Source organism: Mercenaria mercenaria, chromosome 2 (genome assembly GCF_021730395.1).
Source record: "Mercenaria mercenaria strain notata chromosome 2, MADL_Memer_1, whole genome shotgun sequence".
Classification (NCBI taxonomy): Eukaryota; Metazoa; Mollusca; class Bivalvia; order Venerida; family Veneridae; genus Mercenaria; species Mercenaria mercenaria.
Genome location: NC_069362.1, coordinates 50979199 through 51001156, shown reverse-complemented (window position 1 = coordinate 51001156; position 21958 = coordinate 50979199). Strand labels below are relative to the sequence as shown.

Below are 21958 nucleotides of genomic sequence, written 5' to 3'. Positions count from 1 at the left end.
AATTCATTGTTATATATTTGATAACCATAAGTATTCATTATTGGTGAGCTCGAGAAACATATTAAATTCAAAATCTTTAAAGCCAAAGGATAAACTAAAATATCATGATTTTGTAAATCTCTATAACAAACTACATAGATACACGAAAATAATTATTTATAATTTTTCCAATTTTTAAAAACTGCAGAGTAATATCATAACAATATGGGCAGAATAAATACAGTGACCTTAAAATGAATTCAATGACCTTCATAAATACTGAAGGACAATTATAATATTTTTCTGACAGGTCAGGTCATTCAAATTATTCTATACAGGATCTTTTTTTGAAAAATGACTGGCATGTTGTCACAAGAGCAATTTTTGCTTCAAAATATTGACAAGAAAATTACTAGAATTTGAACAGAAATTTCCCTACAAAATTCTGATCTTTTTATCCTAACAATATAATATCTGTTTTGATTAAAAACACACGCTATTGAGTATTCAAGACTCTTTTTTTTTCACAAAAGTGCAATTAAACTAAATTTGAGTAATTGTCTGACATTGAAATCTGAGTTTTGTTAATCCAAATAAAAGTGCACAACACGATAGGAATAAATCTAAAATGGTCTGCCATTCTTGGAGGCACTGAAATATTTTTTGCATTGGACGGCTCTTAAAATATGAAATATAATTTAAGTACTTAATTGAAACAAACACTGTATGCCCCTTTCAATTATTTAAAAGACACCATTATTGATACTGAAAATTAACAAAGGGCCATAACTGTGAGGAATTTCCTCTTTTACCCAACAGTTCCTCATGTGGCACTAGCGTTTTAATAGTTTTTAAAAAGAAAACCCTAAAATCTTTCAACGGAGTCATCACTTCTGATTAATACAAAGAAACTGTGACTTTTCTATAACACAGTCTTCGAATTTGGCACTAGTCCGAAGCCCGAGGCTAGTAAAAACCTAGATCGGACTAGTATTTGTCTCTAGGTGACTAGTCCGCGAGGCTAGTAAAAAAAAATCGAGAGAATACGTATAAAATTACCCAAAAAATCCATAGCGTGAGTTTTCTACGGTGTTTATTTCACGAGTGTAGATATTACGCGCACCGGCGGAAATAGACTGGTTAAGCGTTCCTTTTCGCTGAATTATCCTTAGCGAGAAGCAAAAGGAAAACCAGTCTGTTTAACCTAGCGTGACCTTTACCTTACGAAAATAGAAAGGTAAATTTGTAAACAAATGTTTCAACTAATGTATACACCCGGGGCCATCCCGGGAAAGGCCAATAAGCGGCATTTATCCGAAGAGGAAAAAATATCCGCAAAAAAAAAGTATGAATCAAAAAGAACGCGGAGCTTCCAGCCTTCCTGGGAAAAAAGTTTTCCGTGGCTTACTTACAATTCTGAATCTGGCAAGATGTTTTGCACCTTTTGTATTAAAACATCAAACGAGTGTGTTTTTACCACCGGGTGTTCTAATTTCAAAGTGGAAACACTAAACGCTCACCAGGAAAGCCGTGGACACCAAAAGGCTGCTGGTGAACATCATGCAAAATCTGCCCCCACCCACTCCAAAACGAGTGAGGCAGCAAATTGCCTGTTAAAACTCAAGCAAAATGAGTATCAAAAATTAATTATAAAGTTTAGGACAGCTCATGCCCTTGCTAAATCACACCAGAGTTTTAATTTCTATAACACCATCTGCCGGTTAGACAAGGTCAAGGGCTTAGATGTGGGAAAGAGTTACTTAAACGACAAAGCAGCAGCCTCTTTCACTAAAGCCATTGCCGAAGTTACTAGGCAAAAAGTGCTGCAGAAACTTCGCCAGTCACCTTTTTTTTCTTTTACCATCGATGGAGCCACTGACTTTACCGGAGAGGACTTGGAAAATATTTATGTCAGAACTTGTATCCAGGGGCAGATACAGGATACATTCCTGTATATTGGAAGCGCTGAGTCTGCAACAAGTAGAGACATTCATAACCTGATATTAAAAGTATTCGAAGAATATGGAATTTCCGATGTTTTTGAGAAGAGGCTTGTGGGATTTTGTGCTGACGGAGCCTCCAACATGCAAGGTGCGACTGAATTACCATGTTGTTTCAGTTTTAACGGGCAGATTTCTGCCTTGCCTGTTTGATTTTGCCAAAAGTCGAGTATAATTAAATAGATCTATTTATCACAGTCATGAAATATCACAGTTTAAAAGTATCACATACGTAAAAAAAGCATTTATTATACATGTGATAGAAGTCATGTAAAAAAGAGATCATGATGTAACAACAATTTATATAAATTAACAAATTTTTAATCAATCTCAGCAAATAAATGACATAAAGTGGTAATGCACTGACTCTGACATAGAACAAAGCATTAGAATTTTTTTTTCTAAAAAAACCTGTTTGTATGTCTAATTTGATCAGGGTTTAACTTTATATTAAAATCAATTATTATTATTCACCCAAAATATTTGTGAATATCTTTGGTTGACAATTATATTTATTTCAGGCCTCAAGTCTGGACTAGCTGCACTGATACGGGAGCAGCAGCCATACTGTATCATTACCCACTGTCTTGCTCACCGGCTTGAGCTGGCTTTCAAGGATGCCATCAAAACATCATCAACCAGCAAACTGTACGACAAAACCTTGACGCTGCTGATTGGGCTGTACTATTTGTATCGTAGAAGTCCAAAGATGAAAAAACAGTTGAAGAATGCATTTACCACAATGGAGATCAAACAGGTCAGTGCAAAAGATAAATGAATTAAGTATAAATACCAGTATGCAAACAATTAAAAAGGTTATATTTTCTTAAAACTGTTAACTTCTTTTAAAAAGCTGTAAAAATTATGGGATTGATAGAATCAAATAAATCATGCACATTTTTGAACATGAAAGTACTTTTTTGTGTTTGTATAAATATTTGTGTGTACATGGAGTTTTCATTCCATTAATTTCAAACAATTTCTCCATCTGTTCCTCTACAGGTTCTGCCCACGAGGATTGGTGGTACGAGGTGGTTGCCCCATATGGAGCGAGCCATCAACGCTTTTTTGGGTGGCTACAGGGCTATCCGAGCTCAGCTCGAGACCGGATCTCACAACAATCCAAAGGCAGAGGGACTGGCGAAATTGGCATCAGATGGACACGTGATCATCTACATCCTACTACTGAAGGTATTTTAAACATAGTTAACTTGTGTTCCGTCCTAATCATATGCCTTTAACTTCTTAAGTGACAAGGGCATAGTGGCTGCTACTGGTCTCCAACAAGTATAGATTTGTTTTTGCCTGAGATGTAAACTTTTCCATGAATTTTGATAAACTGGTGAGTGGTCTGAAAGGTAGTGTATGACCTCTAAAGACTTTTATATATTCCCAAGCAAAGACTTTCAGAGTAATGTGTCATATGCTTCTTCTTTTTTAGTCTGTTGTGCGGCATCTCCAGAAATTGTCCAAGTATCTGCAGACTACAGGACTTTCCTTAGCTGATGCTTATAATCGAGTGGCTGCAACCAAGACAGTCCTGCTGAATATGATGGGCAGGTTAGCATAATTTCTAATATCATTAGACACCACATCCAAAACAAATTATAGGTTAGGTATTTACACAATGTAATTCATTTTCATTCAACAATGATTTTCATTACGGCCTTTGTAGAGATGATGAAGCTGCCTCCTCAGTTGTCATGACTAAGGAATTCCAGTGTGAAAAGGTACGCTTTAAAGGAAACCCCTCCTCTCCATCAAATGCGAAACTAACCAAAAGCATCATTGAAGCTCTCGATAAACGCTATCCAGAAACTTCACCCATCATTCAAGCAACACAGATCTCAGCATTTGAAAGCTGGCCCATTCCTGGATCGCAGGAAATTTCAGGTTTTAAGAAGTTCAGTTGTGGTTCAAGTCGATATGTTTTGTTAGATGTTTTGAGTTTATATGTTGATTTCTTATTTTCTTTTCTAGTTTAGGCCACAGAAAGCTAATTACGATCCTCATCCTCCACTGTCATCTTAAAGTATTTGAATTTTTAAGTTTATATTTTGTCTTCAAGGGCCTAATTTCCTTTCAAATAATGTTGAATTTAGCAGATTTTTTAAAAAAAATTAACATGTCCAAAATTCAAAAATAAAAAACAAAACAGCCATGTTTACAATTGTTGTTTATTTTCATGCTCTGCTGTTTATTTTCTCATTCTTGTACTTTCTTTGATTTCTTCCCATAATTTTCTTGACACAAACACAAGTATCATTATTCTAAATTGCGGAAGAATATTACAAGGTAAACTGCAGCAAAATAAACAGGATTTTTAAAGTTCACATTCACAATTGTTTTCTGTTCACTGGCAGTATGTTCATTATATAACCTAGTTTCTTTTTACCTGACTTCAAAACAATTCATGAAAACAGTGTTGTATTACTCATCGACAGTTAAATTTTGTTCATTTCAGATTTTGGGGACAAAGAAGTGTTCACCTTAGTGAACTATTTCTCAACACAGCTACAGAATGTGGCTAAGGATATCTCCATGGAGGATTACATGGACGAATGGCAGATTCTGCGATCTCTGGTGTACAAGAGGTAGGCATCTTTTCTTTTTCATGCATTCCTCTTAAATGCAGGTTATCATTTCAGCAAAATTATATTTCTAAGAGGTAATAAACATTACTAAGCACGAGAGCTGTTCAGTTTGCATTTTGGGATCCTGTATGCTCTTTGAATGGATAACATAGTTTAATGTTGAATTTTGCTGCTTCATTTTAGGTATGCTACTGAGCTGCAAAGTGGGACTCTGACATTGGAAAAAGTTCTTAAGGGTTTGGCAAGTCAGAAACTGAATAATGTCACCCGGGTGCTGGATCTCTTGGGCTCATTACCACCAACATCCGTGAAAAATGAGACCACGTTCAGTGCAATGAAGCTCATCAAAACCAAAAGAAGGGGGAGACTTAATGACGATACCCTGAATGACCTAACGGTAGTTGTCCTTGAATCTCCAGATATTGAACAGTTCAATCCAGATCCAGCAATCCAATACTGGATGGTAAGAGTTTTATTCATGAAATGTTATTACTTACCCATGATATTTGATAAAACATACATTTGTAAGTTTTTTTTATCTGACCGCTTTTATATATAGTTAGATAGATGTTAATCTAAAATAATAACTTTGTAAACTTATTGATTTCGCAGATGACCCCCTCTGGCAGGAAAAGGCGACTTCAGTATGAGAGGGCTGCCACTACCACTCCCCAGCAACCTGTTCCAGTCGTGGATACCATTGTGAATCTGGCGGCAGAAGTTCAGGAGGATCGCCAGATAACCAGTGATACTCAGGAGGACAGTGAGCAGGTCAGTCAGGAGGAGGTCAGTCAGCAGGAGGACAGTCAGCAAGAGGTCAGTCAGCAGGTCAGTCAGCAGGAGGTCAGTCAGCAGGAGTTCAGTCAGGAGGAGGTAAGTCAGCAGGAGGAAGTACAGGTACAGTTTGAAACTGTTTCAATTAAATAATTTAGAAAATAAGTGTGATGAATTAATAAATAATGTTTGAAAATTAAATACTATTATAAATATTATTTTGCCAAATCAATACAAAAATATTTAAGAGAAATGTCTTGCTTTTTTCAGGTGATGAATCCAGCCTTTCTATTTGACAAATATGATGCTGATGATGGTTATTCCTCAGATGAGTCAGAGTGTGACATGAGTGAGGATTATGTCACCTCGATGCTTGAAATGTTCTCTCGTGAATAAAATGTATAATGAACCAAAATAAAAAGAAAAGAACCTTGTTTTGCAGTTATGTTCATATATTTGCATATGTATGATAAAAATGCAATAAGCAATATCAAACAATATCACACAGAGTATAAAAATGACACCAAACAAATAAAAAATACACCTTTAATAATTTACTGTTCGGACTACCAAAATTCCTTTCGGGCTAGTAAATTCTGCTATGTTGGTAGTCCGGCTGGCTAGTACTTTGAAAAGTTTTTCGTGAAGACTGATAACAATAATTGTATTAGCAAATACATCACTGAGGCCTATCTTTTATACAATATATTTTTTTCCATTTTTATCTGTTTATGATGGCAGTGCAGTATTTTTCTCAGCTGGGACTGCCAAAACCACTAATGATGAATCATTGCGGCATAGTGCCACCATGACAAATTATTTCTTATCAGATTTTCATATATTTTTCCTAATCTAAAAACTAGCATGTTCATCTCTTTCCAATTTAGTATTGTTTGTAGACATATGGGCATTGGTCTCCGATAGAGATCTATGTTGTTTGCTTGAACAAACGTAAGCTCAGTAATATAATTTGTTATTCGTATTACCCAGACATGATTCATCTCTGATATAAAAATTACCATTTGTAAAAAAAAAAATCGTGGCATCAAGAGATGCTAATTACCATTTAAGTCAAGAATTAGGTCACATGGCGCCATCTTAAAAAATTCTATTTGGCGCTCATTTATTTAGCACACTTAATTTGCTTAGTTTCCAGTAATCTCTATAAAACATTAAATTGCCCGAGAAAAAAGAAAGGAATAAAACATTTTACCCTATACTTATAACCAAAATTGCTCTTAGATTGTTGTTCTTGTCTAAATATGAGAAATCGCAGACTGACATGAATCTAAACACGTAGTTTAACAATGCTCCTGTCAAAGCGGCAAGTTTTTCTTCGATAAATTTCCCAGTTATTATTTCTCAATAACATAGTAAGCCAAAAGTAATGTTGTAAATAAAATTTTCCTCCGACAGATATCATTCCAGTTCTGACATTTCTGGAAGGAAATGTTTTACTTAATACAGCATAGATTTAATTCTTCTGCCATGGTTTGTCAGAAACAACAATGAAAAATGTGAAAATTGTGTATTCTAACTTCGTTTTATTGCCTTCGGGACTCTTCCCTGTTTTCAAATGTTCTGATTATTCTGAACGAATTGGTAGTAATAGCAAGTGTTTGTAAATTAAACTGGAAAATTATGGGCAAAATGTCACATGAATCAAAGCTCAATAAAACATTTGGATCTTATCTATAATTTTCCAATTATTTACATCCTAAAATTGTGGACAGGAAACCTCTTTTTTATCTGAATATTAAATTAGCATCAGCTAACGAAGTGATCTGATCATACTAAGAATTTGGTAAAGAGAATAAAACTAACAAAATTAAATATTTATTATTGAAATATGAAAATAATCAAATTTACCCTGTCAGCCTCAAAGTCTGTCTTGATCTTACAAACCTTCTTACAAACAGAGAAGACATGGGTCATCCATATTAAGACATCAGGACTTCTCATGCACTAGCTGGTTGCAGGTTCAAAAACCCTACATTAAGCAGTCAAGCTGACCTGACGAACTTGCCTCTACAATCCCTGTCAATGTGTAAAATTTAATTCTGGTTCAATTCGCTGGAAGCTCCCAATGAATATTGCAACTGAAGAAATCAGCAGCTAATATAATCACAGGGAAAATCGGTGGCCAAAAAAGTTATCAAACTCTTCTTCATTGTGAATATTAATCAAGTGTTTTGCAGCTAATACAAGTGGCAAAAACTGCAATGAATTATCAAAGTAATGAATAAAACAGCGAAACAGAATAACTGAGTGCCCTAAAGAGACAAATACCTCTAATGAAACATTATTACAGAAGTTATTTGATAAAGGCCAACAGTGAAACAACACAGCCGATGCTGTTTAATGGCAGAGACCAGTGCTGATGATATAACAACTTCCATAAACAACAGTTACCCAGGCAAGACACAAGTGAGGAATCATCTGCAAAAACTGAAACTCAACCAGCAGTATCAAACCATTCTGGAAATTTTCAAAATATTAGCAGCTAAAATAAATGTTCAAATCAAAAGCAATTCGAGGCAAAAGATACAAACAACCAAGTTAACACTTCAGTCTCATTAATTGGAATTATTTATTGTCTAATGTACAAAAAAAGCTGCATTTCACAGACTAAAAATGTTGAGTTGCTAAATAATACTGCTTATCAGTAAATGCTGGCATACAAAATAATGTGTTGTGTCTAGATAGAGGTAACTAATCACAACCTTACTGCCAAACATTTGTAGAGAACATCAATGCTAATTTGGACTTTGTAAACAGACTGGCAAAGTCTTTTGCAACAAATAATTGATAAAACTTCCAAATGCATTAACACCATCCTTAAACAACAGTCCTGGTAGAAATTTCTGAGAAATGGATCAGTTGTATGTATATAGAGAGAAAGCCCATTTGTCACTATTCATTTACATACAAAAGACATCACTGAGAAACTCTGGTTTTCTCCATATATGGAAAAGAGTGAATACAATTATGATCTTTATCAAATTAGGTGGACAGTCAATGTCACCAGCTGGGATATAGATTCATCTGTAATTGGACACTAGAAATACAGTTGAGTGAATTGATTGTGATAACTTGTAAACATAGACTTCAATTACTGAGGAAATTTTTTCACTAACATATATGAAATAAAACAACAGAAACATCAAGGGATTCAACTCTTCACCAAGAAAAATAACACTTCTGTTTTTAAGATTAATGGGAAGCAAAGTCAGAGCTGTCAAAGGAAAGAAATAGTGTGTTTTGTGTCAGGTACTTGTGATTCCAGAAGAAATTTCACTGCCTTATATCTCAAACAGATGAATTAGCAGAGGAATATTATGTCAAACACCCAAAGAAAAATGTCATTTGTCATTTCACTTTACGCAAACAGTTCCAGAGCAGAATTGTTTGTCTTATATTTAGCAAAACACTGTTATATCAAACATCTATGACTAAAGAAAAAGGAGCCGACTTTTATATCCCTTAAAAGAGAATGTCATTCCTCATTATAAAAAGATAAAAATTTAATGGATGATAACATTAAATACCATCTTATTGTTACAGCATTTAAAGCACAGAGGGTGGAATTAGGTTCTCTAGGGATGGCATCAGGTTCTCCAGGGACACTAATCTGACATTCAACAAGTTATATGTTTGATAATTATGACTTAAAGTCATGATTCACACATTATGCAAATTGATCCCCAGCAACCTGAAAGCAACAAATCTTCATTTAATTTTCTGGAACCATGAATTTCAACAGTTGAAATTTAACAGATGTTGAAAGGTTTGAGAACACATAATCTTTAGTATTGAGTCATTTAAGATGATTGTGTTTTATGACTTAGCTAGATTTCCACTGCTGTAGAGCTCAGACTGATGCAAGTGGGCAAAAATTTGGAACAAATTCTGCCACTGTTCATTTCAAGTATCAGTTGAAAGTGAAACTGACAAGAGAAGCTTGTTTCTATAATTGAAGAAAATACCATGACAACTGAAATTCCAAAATGACTTATTTATGACTGGCCAGACCATGAAAAACAGAAGTTATGTGAAAATTTATGCAGCAAAAACAGGAAGCAACATAATCCCAGAATGCATTGCAGACTCATCAGCAAGCTTTTCAGAGACAAAGATTACCCATAATTCATAGGACTTGTCTGCAGGAAGTGAGGTCAACTGGAACAAATGTTCCCATTTGTTATGTAAAATGGTATATAATAGGAATAACAGAAAATAAAAAAATATTTGTCTGTAATAACCCATATAGGAAATGGTTTGTGCAATGATTCAAAAGTTTAAAAATGAATATTTTAATGCTTTCAAAGTTTTTTCTTGACAAAAACTGTAAAACAGGAGTTCCCAGAGGTTGTGTTTAAATAATCAGAAAGGGTGGTCTGCACTTACTTCATTATGGTATAGCTCAGAAAGTAAATCCCTCTTATGACATAACTTGTATGATAAAATAATCATAACAATACCAGAAAACAGCTGTGTAGGCCATCAAACCATTGTAACTTACATTATAATTTCTACTGATTATCCACCATATAAATATGACATATTGGTATGGCAAAGCAAACCTCAAACATCATTAATTTTCATTCTAAGGGCTTGAATATTGTACTTGCCTCATAGGGCATGGCTGAGAATTTTTAAGTTATACAGGACATAGATGAAGTAGCAAAGACGCAAATGAGATAAAGGTTCTTAACAAATTTTGCAAACAATGTTTTAAACATTAATCTGAGGGACAACTGATGACTTTTAAGGAGAATGATGAAGAACTTTGATGAATTTCAAGTACAAAAACAATATTTACTTCAAAATATTATGTGTTTAAGTGTAAGACTGAAATATATCCCAGATGCAATATTTTCACAAATGAAATTCAAAATGTAAAATACGGTGTTCACAAATGACAGGATAATTTCTATCTTACATGTAAAACAAACAAATTTTCTTTTTATTTTATATATTTCAGCTGTTTAAACCAAATTATACCCATTTTACCCCTGCAATATCACATGCATTGTGTCATGATGTCAAAATGTCATGGTCTCACAATATCTATGTTGAAAAGATGTTAAATAGTTCTGTGAGATTACTGAATTTCATTTACATTTGAATATAGTGGTGTTTTATTATTATTATTAGTGTTGTATTTTATGGTAGTGTATTTATTACATAGCTATATCTTTAATGAATTAGTAACTAATGTTACATATAATTCATATATTCTTTTCCATTCAAATGTATAGTTTTGTACCAGTGAAAAATAAAAAAGATATTTTAACTAGTCTGAAACAGTGTAGATAATCAGCTTTATTTCATAGTATTTCACCACAAAGCATGCTTTAAAAATAAATGTGGAAAGAATAATCATATTCTTTTTTATGCATTCATTCTTCTATAACAAAATTCAGGAAATTCCAGAACACAAGTTATAGTTTTCATAATTGAACACAAAACTCAGATATACCCACTTAACTAATTTAGTCCTTATAAAAGGGAGGTAATTACACTATTATCAGACCTTAACCTCAAGCAAAGCCTGTTTTTGTCATTTTCAATAAAATTTTACCAATCCATAAAACCTTCATAGAGTTAAACTATCATAAAACCAAGATTACTGCACTTTGGAAGTAACATTTTTATGACAAATTTAGGACATGCATCCCCTGTAATGAGCATGTTTTTGCTAGTAATTGGAAGTCAAGAGTTCAAAATTCATCTCTGGCATTTGTTGGCTACAGGAAAAAAGATTATTAGATGTTGTTTATGATCAGTTTAGATATAGATTAACCATATACTATATGGTATATAATAAACAACTGCAATTATAGAGGTATCTTTATATATTTTTAACATTAAACATCTGGGCCCAATCATCCATTTTACACCTGGACTATGGTTTTCACTTGGATCTGAAAAACAGGAGCCCCTTAATTCATATGTGTTTGAGAAAGTTCGGAATCTGTCATTGTAACTGTAAGTAGGCAGAGTCTCGTGAAAAATAGCTGTTGGAGGAATGTGGCTTTAGTTCAGCTTTACTTTGTAACCAATCTTCACTAAATGTATTTGTCAATGTGAAATGACTTGCTACTTCAGTGACCTTTAAGTTACTGAGTGTTACTATAAAATAGTACTTCAAGTCACAAAAGGTCACGGAAGTATTAAATTTATATATCTAAGTAATCTATGGAATTATTAGCAAACTTCTTTAATGTAACAAATCAGCTGAACAATGCTTCTTATCTAACTATTGCGACCTTTAATAATTGTGCAATAGCAAATTAAAAACAATGCAACCCCCCCCCCCCCCCCCCCCCCCCCCCCAAAAAAAAAAACAAACTTGTTTTAACCACACTTTGAAAGAAAATAACAAAAACCTTATCTTTTGAATAGAAATAAACAGAAATAAAACATACTGTATACCTCATATCAAAGCTTCCTCCCTAATACCCTACCCTTCAAAATTTACAAAAAAAAGTATTTATTTTAAAAAATGACAGATTTATAGTTTATATTCACTTATCAAACTAGAGCTTCACTAGGATGAATGTATTTGGAAAGAATAACATACCCTGCAATTTTTGTTACGACACTTGTGAAGTTGATAAATTGAAGGGGATGAGAAGAACGGTGCAAAGATGTTCTATGAATAGTATAGCAACAAAAACAAAGTCCCATAACTACTGCAATTTTTTTCTAAAGAACCTAACATGCCCATGCACACTATTTTGTTACTGATCACTTGTGTGAAGTTTCATTAAATTGTGTCAAGGGGATAGGAAGATGGTGCGCACAAGATTGTTCATATGACAGACGGATCGGACAGACAGACAACTGAAACCATAACCCCCCTACAATTTTGCGACAAAAATAAATGTTACTTTTGTTGAGAAAAAAATAACCAAAGCATAAACAAACATCACTAACTCCTATAAATGCAAGATCGTTAGTGTTCAGTTGTATTGACATTTCAGATTAAATGTACAAAAGATGAAAGACGGTGCGCACAAATGTTCACATCTCTGAAGTACTCCAGACAAAAAACATAAGAACCCATACTCTGCAATTTTTTTTTCTGAAAGAACCTAACATGCCCCATGCACAGCTACTTTTGTTACTGATCACTTGTGTGAAGTTTCATTAAATTGTGTCAAGGGGATGAGGAGAGATGGTGCGCACAAGATTGTGTCTATGGACAGACAAACGGACGGACAGACAGACAACCTGAAACCAGTATACCCCCCCTTACAATCTTGTTGTCGGGGGTACAATAAATAACATTGTTACTTTTGATTGGAGAAAAAATATAACAACAGAAGGCATAAACAAACATCATCTAACCTCCTTTTATAAATGCAAGAATCGGGTTAGGGTGTTTTGCAAGTAATAAGGTACTTACAATTTACAGATATATGAATATAACAAAAAGCATGAAAGCCCTGTCAGTTACTATTTAGCACCCTATAATGTTACAACCATCTCCTGAAAGTCTTCCAGATTCAATTAGAAACAGTTACAGAACACCAACCTCTTTTTATGTTTTTGCCTGGCACATGAAGGAATATTTACAACTTTTTTATCAATACGTGTCACAACATATTACCTGCTTCATAGATACCCCAGAATTTTTCAATTTTTTGCTCCCCTGAAAAAAATGTTTGACAGCCTTGTAAATCTCCTAATTTTTTACAGAAGTTCAAACAGAAGCTGACAATAAACGGCATGATTGCTTCTGTATGCTGAAGGTTAGAGATTAAATTGTGGGGAACCACTTTAGATGTCATATTACATACAAACTCTTGTTAAAAATATGCTCCAAAATGTTATCACATAAACTCTTTTTCTATTAACATGTTTGGTTTTATTCAAAGCAGACATTTCGAAGTTTAGTTCGTAATTTTCTGCCGTTATGCAAATGTCACAATAAAACATTTCAGCCAACAGGAAGTTGAGCAACCAGACTTTGACACTGGAATCTTCACTTGAAGTCATGAAAAGTTTTTATGATACCCGCCTCTACATTTATGGATGAGAAGTGACAAATCATAAAATTCTACAGAAGTAAAAGCTCCTGTTTTTATTTTTAGTTATCAGCAGTTATTCTCATAAATATCTCATTGACATGAGAAGACTGTTACATATGGATGAAATGCATAATTACTGCAGACTCTTACTTAGTTCATAGTATTAAATCTTTAGTAAGTTCTAAGAACTACGATCGCAGGCATCATTTATGTGTCCGATAAAGGACAGGGATGCTCTACAGTCCTTCTTTGTCACTCAATACTAGAATGGACTTCACAAATGACAAAAGAACCTTTTAAGTGGAAAGGATTGAATATTTAAGTGGAAAGGATCGAATATGACCAGTTTTTAATGTCTGTTTTATGTAAAAAGCTAAAGAATGAAGACTGCTCAAATACACCTTTCCTTAACTCACTATCTTGTCCTGGCAAATGCAGATATCTACAAAGCAGATGTGTCAAGCTACTGATGGCTGGGACAGATTTCAACCGGCCTGAGACTAAGTCAACTTTGAAGGAACAAGATTTTTCTCCTGTTATTAAGATAAAATTGTTAAAAAATGATGACATTTACAACTTAGTTATGAAGATTTTTTGGTAAAGATTTGATTAAGTAATCCTTCAAGTGTGTTCAATTATTGTAAACATCAAAGATTTATCTGTAAAATATTTGTTTTCGCTGCAAGAAAACAGATTTTAGAAAAAACTATGTTCTCTGTTGCAGAAAAATTTTTCTGAAAAATATTGACAGCAAGTTTGTTTGATGCTGGCAGGATTAATTTTAATGTCTATTTTATGTTTCAGTAGTCACAAAGATTTTTTGATAGACAACCATATCATATCATCACATAGACAAAATCCTTTCAGATTTTAGTCTCAGATATAAAAAATTCTTAACCCACAAGACAACAGCAGCACCATCAGATGCATTTTTTCACCATCATTTCAATGTTTTTGTCATCATAGGTGGCTTCTGTTAGATCGTAGATCAACGGTAATGGCGCCAACAGTGCCAATCAATAAGCTGCAATACATACAATCAAATGCATTCCAAGTCAGAGCGATTCAGTTAAAACCATAAAGCTTTCTGTTATGATCGAAAATGAACTTTGTAACAGCAACTGAAAATGAGCTTTCTGTTACAATAGAAAATGAACTTTCCAGTACAACTGAAAATGAGCTTCCAACACAAATCTGGTACAATTTCTTTTACAATAGGAAATGAGCTCTCTAATACAACTGAAATTGAGCTTTCAGTTCCAACTGAAAATGAACTTTGTAACAACAAGCTATTACAATTGAAAATGAGCTTTCTGATTCAATTTCTTTTACAATAGAAATTGAGCTTTCTAATACAACTGAAAATGAGCTTTTTGTTACAACTGAAAATGTAAGTTTAAATGAAAAAGCACAAGTAAAAGTGTGCTGAAACTGTGCTAAGGATTAAGCTTCACACTATTTTCCTGTTACAGAAGTTATTTGTTTACACTGATGAAAATATATAGCAAATTTCAAACTGCAAATTTAGCATTCCAAGTTCTTTATCGCTTACAGGCCCAACCTAAATTTAGGGTAATAATGATTCTTGTTAAAAAAATGAAATCATTAATTAATGTTCCCACGGGGTATAATGTACCATGTCTTTTTTGTGCAAGGAGACATTTTTAACATAAAACAGAACATCAGCTATGTTGAGACACAATTTTTTGCAGAATGTTACAGAAATTGCTTTCACTGTATTCAAATTAGTTTCATTTTGGTACGTTTCAACTTCCACTGACATAAATTTTTGACTTCATTTTCAATGAATACATTCATAGACAATGCTTTTTGATTATTAAACACCCATTATAAATTTGCAGAAGTAGCACAATTCGTAAATTTTTGTAAAAATAAAACAATAATTATTGTAATTTATTAATTACCTAATCTATCATACTTCATTCTGATTCTTGTCTGGTGTACTGTCCTTTAACAGAGCAAAAGCTTAGTTTCAGACCTCATCACATACTTAATTAGACGTTATATAAGATGCAAAGCAAAACTAATATTTTTCCAAAATTGTTCAAGTTTTCTGTCGCATCAGCAAGGAACTGGCACCAATGGAACAGCTCACAACTTTTCTCATTTACTACAGTTTGCAATATTCAATAAATGTAATGAATTTTCCCAATCAACATTTACATGTAAGTCAATTCATCCAATATTCATTGTACAGTCTAATTTAGTGGCTCCGAGCATGCCGCATTCATTAACCAACCTTTCGAGGATGATAGGCAAAAAATAATTTGCCCTAAATATCTGAATGAAATCTGTTACTTATTGATCAATTTGTACAACTGTTTTATGATATGAAACAGGAAGTAATGTTCTTTTAAGATTTTTTTAGGGGTAAACTCCTACAAATGTACTACTAAACTTTGATAATGTGGCAGCTGACCTCAATACAATCGACACTGTTTATGTTCCAATACAGGTAAATCCAATAATTGCTTTGCAAAAGATCTATGACAGATTATCTTTGAACACCCCTGGACTTATTGGACTCAACTGCCACATTATCAAAGTTTATTAGTACTTCTAGTTTCTGCATATAAACACAAGAACACTCTCCCACCAGTATTTCAGACTAATATCACCACCACACACACCCCCAAAGTATTTCAAACTATTAATCATAACTAGAGATGCTTTTGAGAAAAGCGCATGTCTCCGACAACTGCCCCTATGAAAAAAGTCTAGTTTCTCTAGATGGATTAGATGAGTGGACCCAATTAGATGGCTTAGACGAGTGGACTCAATCAGTAATTCAAGGGCCATAATTCAAAAGTGCCTGGGCGGATTTGGCTAGTTATCGAACTTGGCTGAGGTCTTATGGTCAAACACATTTTGTTCAAGTTTGGTGAAGATCGGATGAGAAATGTTCGACTTAAGAGTGCGGACAAGCTTTTTCCCACAACTGCCCCTATGAAAAATGTCTAGTTTCTCTAGATGGCTTGGACAAGTGGACTCGATCAGTAATTCAATGGCCATAATTCGAAAGTGCCTGGACGGATTTGGCTAGTTATCAAACTTGGCCGAGGTCTTATTGTCAAACACATTTTGTTCAAGTTTGGTGAAGATCAGATGAGAAATGTTCGACTTAGGGTGCGGACAAGGTTTGTGACAGACACACACACAGACTGGAGTAAATTATGTCTCCCGCACCACTGTGTGGTGGGAGACATAATTACATCATACATTAATACAGGTTTTCTCATAGAGACCCACTGTTTGAATTTTTTAAAAGAGTTTCTAAGCAAAACTAGAAGTTTAAGAACGACTTTCCAAATAATATACATTAAAAATTCCATATTTTAGTAAAGAAATAAAGCTGAAGATTTTCTTTTTAAGTTTTATTCAGATACTTCAGCAAATCACTAAAACTTAAATAAATGTACTTAATTTTAATTTCACTGTAAAAATACATTGCAGCTAAGGCCATTTTCATACAACTCTCCAATAACAAGAAATCTTTACAAAACCTTCCTGTCAGCTGTCACTGTGAAGCATATAAATGCTTTTTATTAGAAATTTCAGAATTGTTAAAATTGTAAATTTTTGCTAAAAAAAGTTCAAGTATGGAAAAATTCATTCTGTTAATAGCTTTTTTTTTTAAGAAATTTGAAATTTAAATTTTGTACTGAATATTGATATTCTTCCCCGAGTCAAATACAGTCAACTCTGCTACAGACCAACATTTATACTGATTACTACTTTTTGGCTTCACAGAGTAATATTGGTCTTTAAAGTAACAGGAATGTAAGAATTCTTTTTTGAATTTGAACTCCCTTACTAGCGTAACAATTTAAAGGGCCGACTTGGTTCTCCAGGCAACTTTTATCAGTTATCTGCTTACAGCTATAACATGGAAATTTAATGGCCATTACGCCCAGCATGAATTGCAAGAGAGCAATTAATTTGGTCAGTTTTCGGAATCAGGTGTGCGTTGTTACATGTTGAAATTTCACACCAAGCATGTATGCTGTATAAATATCTCTGAGAGAATACAAAAGTTGAACTCTGAATCTCAAAAAATATCCCCCCCCCCCCCCAAAAAAAAACAAGATAAAAATAAACAAATTAAACTATTCAGCACTAACGTTATTATGACGTTACGGTATTTGTGTCAAACTAAAAAAAACATGAAGTAATGCAACTACTTATAACACAAAATAAACTACAATAGTGTATGTTTATTACTGTTTCCATGTCGTTATCCATTCACTTGTCCTAATTGATTCGGCTTATTATATTTCTAGAGTATATTATTATTCATTATACATGTATATTGATATTATCTTTCCATGAAATAAATCCATTTCATTGGGAATATTTGATATGCAATTTATTGTAAATACATTTATTGTTACATATATGTAAATTTACTGTATATTATTCTTTTTTCATCTGTTTTTTAATTTTATTTTATACATGTATATGCGCAGACATTTATAGTTATGTAAATAAATTACTATCTGGCCTTTTCTTCATCATTTTGGGAATGCAACTAAAACCAGTGGAATTGGGATAATGCTCTTGTGGAAATATTTTCAAATTTCAAAATCTATGTAAAAATATTTTTTGTGTAAAATATTAATAGATTGCCTAATAAAGCATTTCAGTAATTGTTAAACAGCATAACTGTTCCTTTGGTAACCAAAATATACATAACATTTATCAAAACTATTTTAAAACAGCAAAAAAAAAGGTAACACTCATTTTGGAATCTGGAATAAAGACATGTTGTTTTTATGCTTTGGGTGTACCTCCTTTTACGGGGTGGGGTGGGGGGGGGGGGTAGATTTATAGGGGGAAAGCCCTGACTATTATCACATTCATAATTGTGTTATTTTGTTTGTTTTTGGATCTAATGCCGTTTTTCAACAGTATTTGTATTTCAATCATGTAACGGCGGCGGGCAGTTAACCTAATAAAGTGTTCCTGGATTCTGTACCGGTACAAACCTGTTCTCTTGATGTAACCCCCAACTTCTCCACATGAATTATCAGAGTAGGAGGTCGAATGATTTCAGATACAATGCCTTTTATCAAACCGTCACAGAGACCATACGCCCTGTCCGGGAATTGAACTGTCGGCCCCATGATCCGTCGACCAACGCTCTCCCTAGTTGTCTTATATCTATTGAAATAAATTTCTTTCATCACATTCATCTCAGTCGTGCACATAGATAGTAATGTACGGTGTCACCTCAAAAAGGGTGACGAAATGACCAATTTGAAACCACCAAGGGGAACGAAACGACCAAATAGGGGACGAGTTGACTGGGAGACGAGTTGACTGTAAATCCATAATTTTCTGATATTTATGTAAATAAATTACTAACATCATATTTAATTACTTTGAAATACAATAGATCTTAGTATGTGTTTCATAAAATCTAACCCCAACGATGAAAACGATAAAAGATATATTTCAGAGAAACAGAAACTCAAGTACTAAGTAGTGTGGGTTTTAGTTCCCAGACCTAGTCATTGTACTACAAAATGATTCCCAGTGATTGAACTGTAAATTATCGAATTACTGGTATAATTATAATTTTTTTTATATATCATTGCACATGACATTTGAATGAATATTTTTTTCTGTATCACAAGTGCAATTCCACACTGGAGCATGAACATATTCTCTGAGAGGAACCCAGATGGTCAGAGAGCAACCATGTCCAGCATTATTGCCTTAGTGTGTACCTGGTAATGGCTGATCATTGAAATGCGATAAACATTATGATAAAATGGGCATTAATGTCAGGGAAAACCACAAGACTCTGGAAGCTAATTTATAGCCAAGTCGGCCCTTTAATGCTAAAAGCAGAGTACTTCTAAATACAATCTCTCCGAAATAAGGCAGTATAACGTACAATTACTGTCAAGTTCTACAACTTTGATTTTAAACTACATAATTATATGGATATTTATACTAATCTATTAAAAGGAAATTGTTTTACAAAAATTTCACATATCAAATAAAACAAGAGCTGTCACAGGAGACAGTGTGCTCGACTATTTCAATGCTGGATAGTGAAACTGGGCACATCTGAGAAAACTGGAACTGTCACTGGAGTGTTTAATGACTCCAATGGTGGATGAAGATCATTGCACAATAGCTTGTGTCTGTGTCAAAAATATTCAAAGTAATAAGAGAGGCAAAAATAAAGTTATTTATTTATTTGGGTTTTACGGCGCACCAACACAGTATAGGTTATATGGCGCCAAACAGGACTACAAATTTTGGTTTCACATCTCATTTACATCGAAATAAAAACATGAGGTATGGAATTAAAATTTGCATACTTGCTAGAATCACAGAGTTACAGCAAAACCAACTGTTAAGACCCTATTAGTTGCCTCTTACGATCATTCAAGGGTAAGGCAGTGGTTCCAATTCTTTTCATACACAGATCGTCCCAGAACCACATGGGACAGGATAAGGCCTAAATTAAAATTATGTTTGTTTGACCTTTACCGACCCTGTATTTTTACAGTGGGTAGGTAGGTAGGTAAATAATTTTATTATATTTTAGTTTTTTAAAATGTTTGTTGTCTCAGTAATAAAGTCTATTATTAATACCTATTGCTTGATAATCTCTGAAGATGCTCTGTTAATTGTATGCTTGTAATATATAAACCCTTAGCCTTTGCACACACAATATGGGCACAAACTTAACTAGCACATATGGCAAACTTCACCAAAGTTTTGAGTATCTTTCATGTCTATACTTTTTCTTTATATATATATCGAAAGTCTTTTCATGATTGTTTTCACTACATCTGCGCTTAAAAGTACAAAAAAAATATAGCGTGAAAATACGCGATATTTGGCATCTAAACACACTATTGAATTACAGCTTTTTTATATTTTCCAGAAGTGTTTGATGATAATAACTTTTTCTGAGTTTTAGAAGGTTTTTACAACGGAAATGGCAGTATGCAAGCAAAAGTGATGATTTTTTCAGCTTCAAGCTACTTGCACGTATTGGTCATATGTTACTAAAAACAGAAACAAGATTGGGTTTCCCAACATCAGACATTTATTATGCCATTGTCCTGGCAAAAGAAGTATAAGATTTTTATAGCTCTTTGTCCTGGCATAACAAAATTAAAATATTAAAACTATCTAGCCCGTAATATTTCAGCACATTTCAATTTTTGTCGAATTCTTGAAATTCGAAAACTGAGATTTTCTCACTTCAAACAAATGCATTTCAAAATGATCTCTGATTTAAGACATTTTGAAATCAACAATTAAGTCAGTTTATAATATATTTTCACAGATAATTAAATTAGGGGTAATTATATAGACTGCAATCTATGTTTTCGTCAGGAAAACCTGCCGTACAAATCAGGGATGTAAAAAAAAGGCAGTGGCTAGGTAGCCGGTTCGGGCTACCTAGACCAAAGGTCTACGTAGCCGGTTCGGGCTACCTAGACTAAAGGTCTAGGTAGCCGGCTCTATATATATACATATCATAAATGAACACGTAAGTCAAGGTAGCCGGCTTTGATAAACTTTGTTATAAAGGATCATTTTATTAGTTAAATAAATTACATTTTTGTGACTTATTATTTACTATTTGTGATTTACCTGTTTATTTCGCCGTATTTACGCACTGCTCTTTGTTTTGCCTTTTTTTAACTGTTTGTTCCGTTTTCTTTTAAGAATGAATCACTGTATCTTGAATATGTATCGAGTACGTTTTAACATAACAAAATGTCCGCCGATGAGATATGATTGTGCGTAAATGCGGCAAAATAGACAGGTAAAACACAAATAATAAATCACAAGAAATGTAATTTATTTAACTAATATAATGATCCTTATAAATAATCTTTTATAGATACAGTTTATTAAAGCCGGCTAACTTTACTTACATGTTCATATACGATATGTATATATAGAGGCGGCTACCTAGACCTTTAGTCTAGGTAGCCGGAACCGGCTACGTAGACTAAAGGTCTAGGTAGCCGGAACCGGATACCTAGCCACTGCCTAAAAAAACAATCACACCTCGTATTGCCGTAATACTCTCACTGTTGTGAAAGCAGTATTATGTACAAGCAAATTTCAAATATAACACATAGTAGACAAATAATATTCTCATGTACACTACGTTTCCTTTGTAAGCAATCATAATGTTCTTAAATTTCCTTTTCACAGCAGACATTTTTCTTTCACTGTATTTTTGTAATTTCCACCACCTTGTTGCTCTCCATAATAACTGCATCGATAGTATTATAATCACAGTCTAGCCCCTACCGTATTTTCCAAGTGTTAGGACTAGTTATTTTCACTTTCTAAAGACTTATTTCCCGAAAAATGATTATTTTGTAAAGTGTCCCAAAAATATGGACACAATATTCATAATCCACCCAGTGTTGAAAGCGAAATAAAAAGCGTAAACAATTATCGGTAATTATTCTGTTGATAAACTTAGTCATTGTCCTTGTTTTCATCATCAATTAACACCCCCTCAAAGAGCTAAAAGAAGTGTGTCGGTATCATGGCATCTGAA

At 33.6% G+C, this 21958-nt stretch overlaps 2 protein-coding genes across 3 annotated transcripts in view; one reads left to right on the top strand and one right to left on the bottom strand.

The window, feature by feature from the left end:
• Positions 1 to 21958, bottom strand: part of LOC123563943 (sperm-tail PG-rich repeat-containing protein 2-like) — a 201017-nt gene that overhangs the window by 74733 nt on the left and 104326 nt on the right. The gene's annotated exons all lie outside the window — the stretch shown is intronic.
• Positions 931 to 5781, top strand: LOC123529805 (zinc finger protein 862-like). Of its 2 annotated transcripts, XM_053536577.1 has the most exons (6): positions 931 to 2070; positions 2501 to 2736; positions 2982 to 3170; positions 3421 to 3539; positions 4444 to 4573; positions 4757 to 4894. In XM_053536577.1, exons 1-5 carry the CDS (start codon positions 1233 to 1235, stop codon positions 4508 to 4510), a joined length of 1449 nt encoding a protein of 482 aa, XP_053392552.1. In that variant the 5' UTR covers positions 931 to 1232; the 3' UTR covers positions 4511 to 4573; positions 4757 to 4894. The 2 variants fall into 2 exon arrangements, with proteins under 2 accessions (XP_053392552.1, XP_053392553.1); XM_053536578.1 differs by lacking the exons at positions 931 to 2070; positions 2501 to 2736; positions 2982 to 3170 and adding exons at positions 5186 to 5446; positions 5618 to 5781 and having other exon boundaries at positions 3422 to 3539; positions 4757 to 5036.

Bases quoted from the DNA above. Each gene is read 5' to 3' on its own strand.
- LOC123529805 (XM_053536577.1), top strand. From the start codon at position 1,233: ATGTTTCAACTAATGTATACACCCGGGGCCATCCCGGGAAAGGCCAAT. The intron at 2,737-2,981 runs GTCAGTGCAAAA...GTTCCTCTACAG, and splicing joins CCACAATGGAGATCAAACAG to GTTCTGCCCACGAGGATTGG. The intron at 3,540-4,443 runs GTTAGCATAATT...TGTTCATTTCAG, and splicing joins CTGCTGAATATGATGGGCAG to ATTTTGGGGACAAAGAAGTG.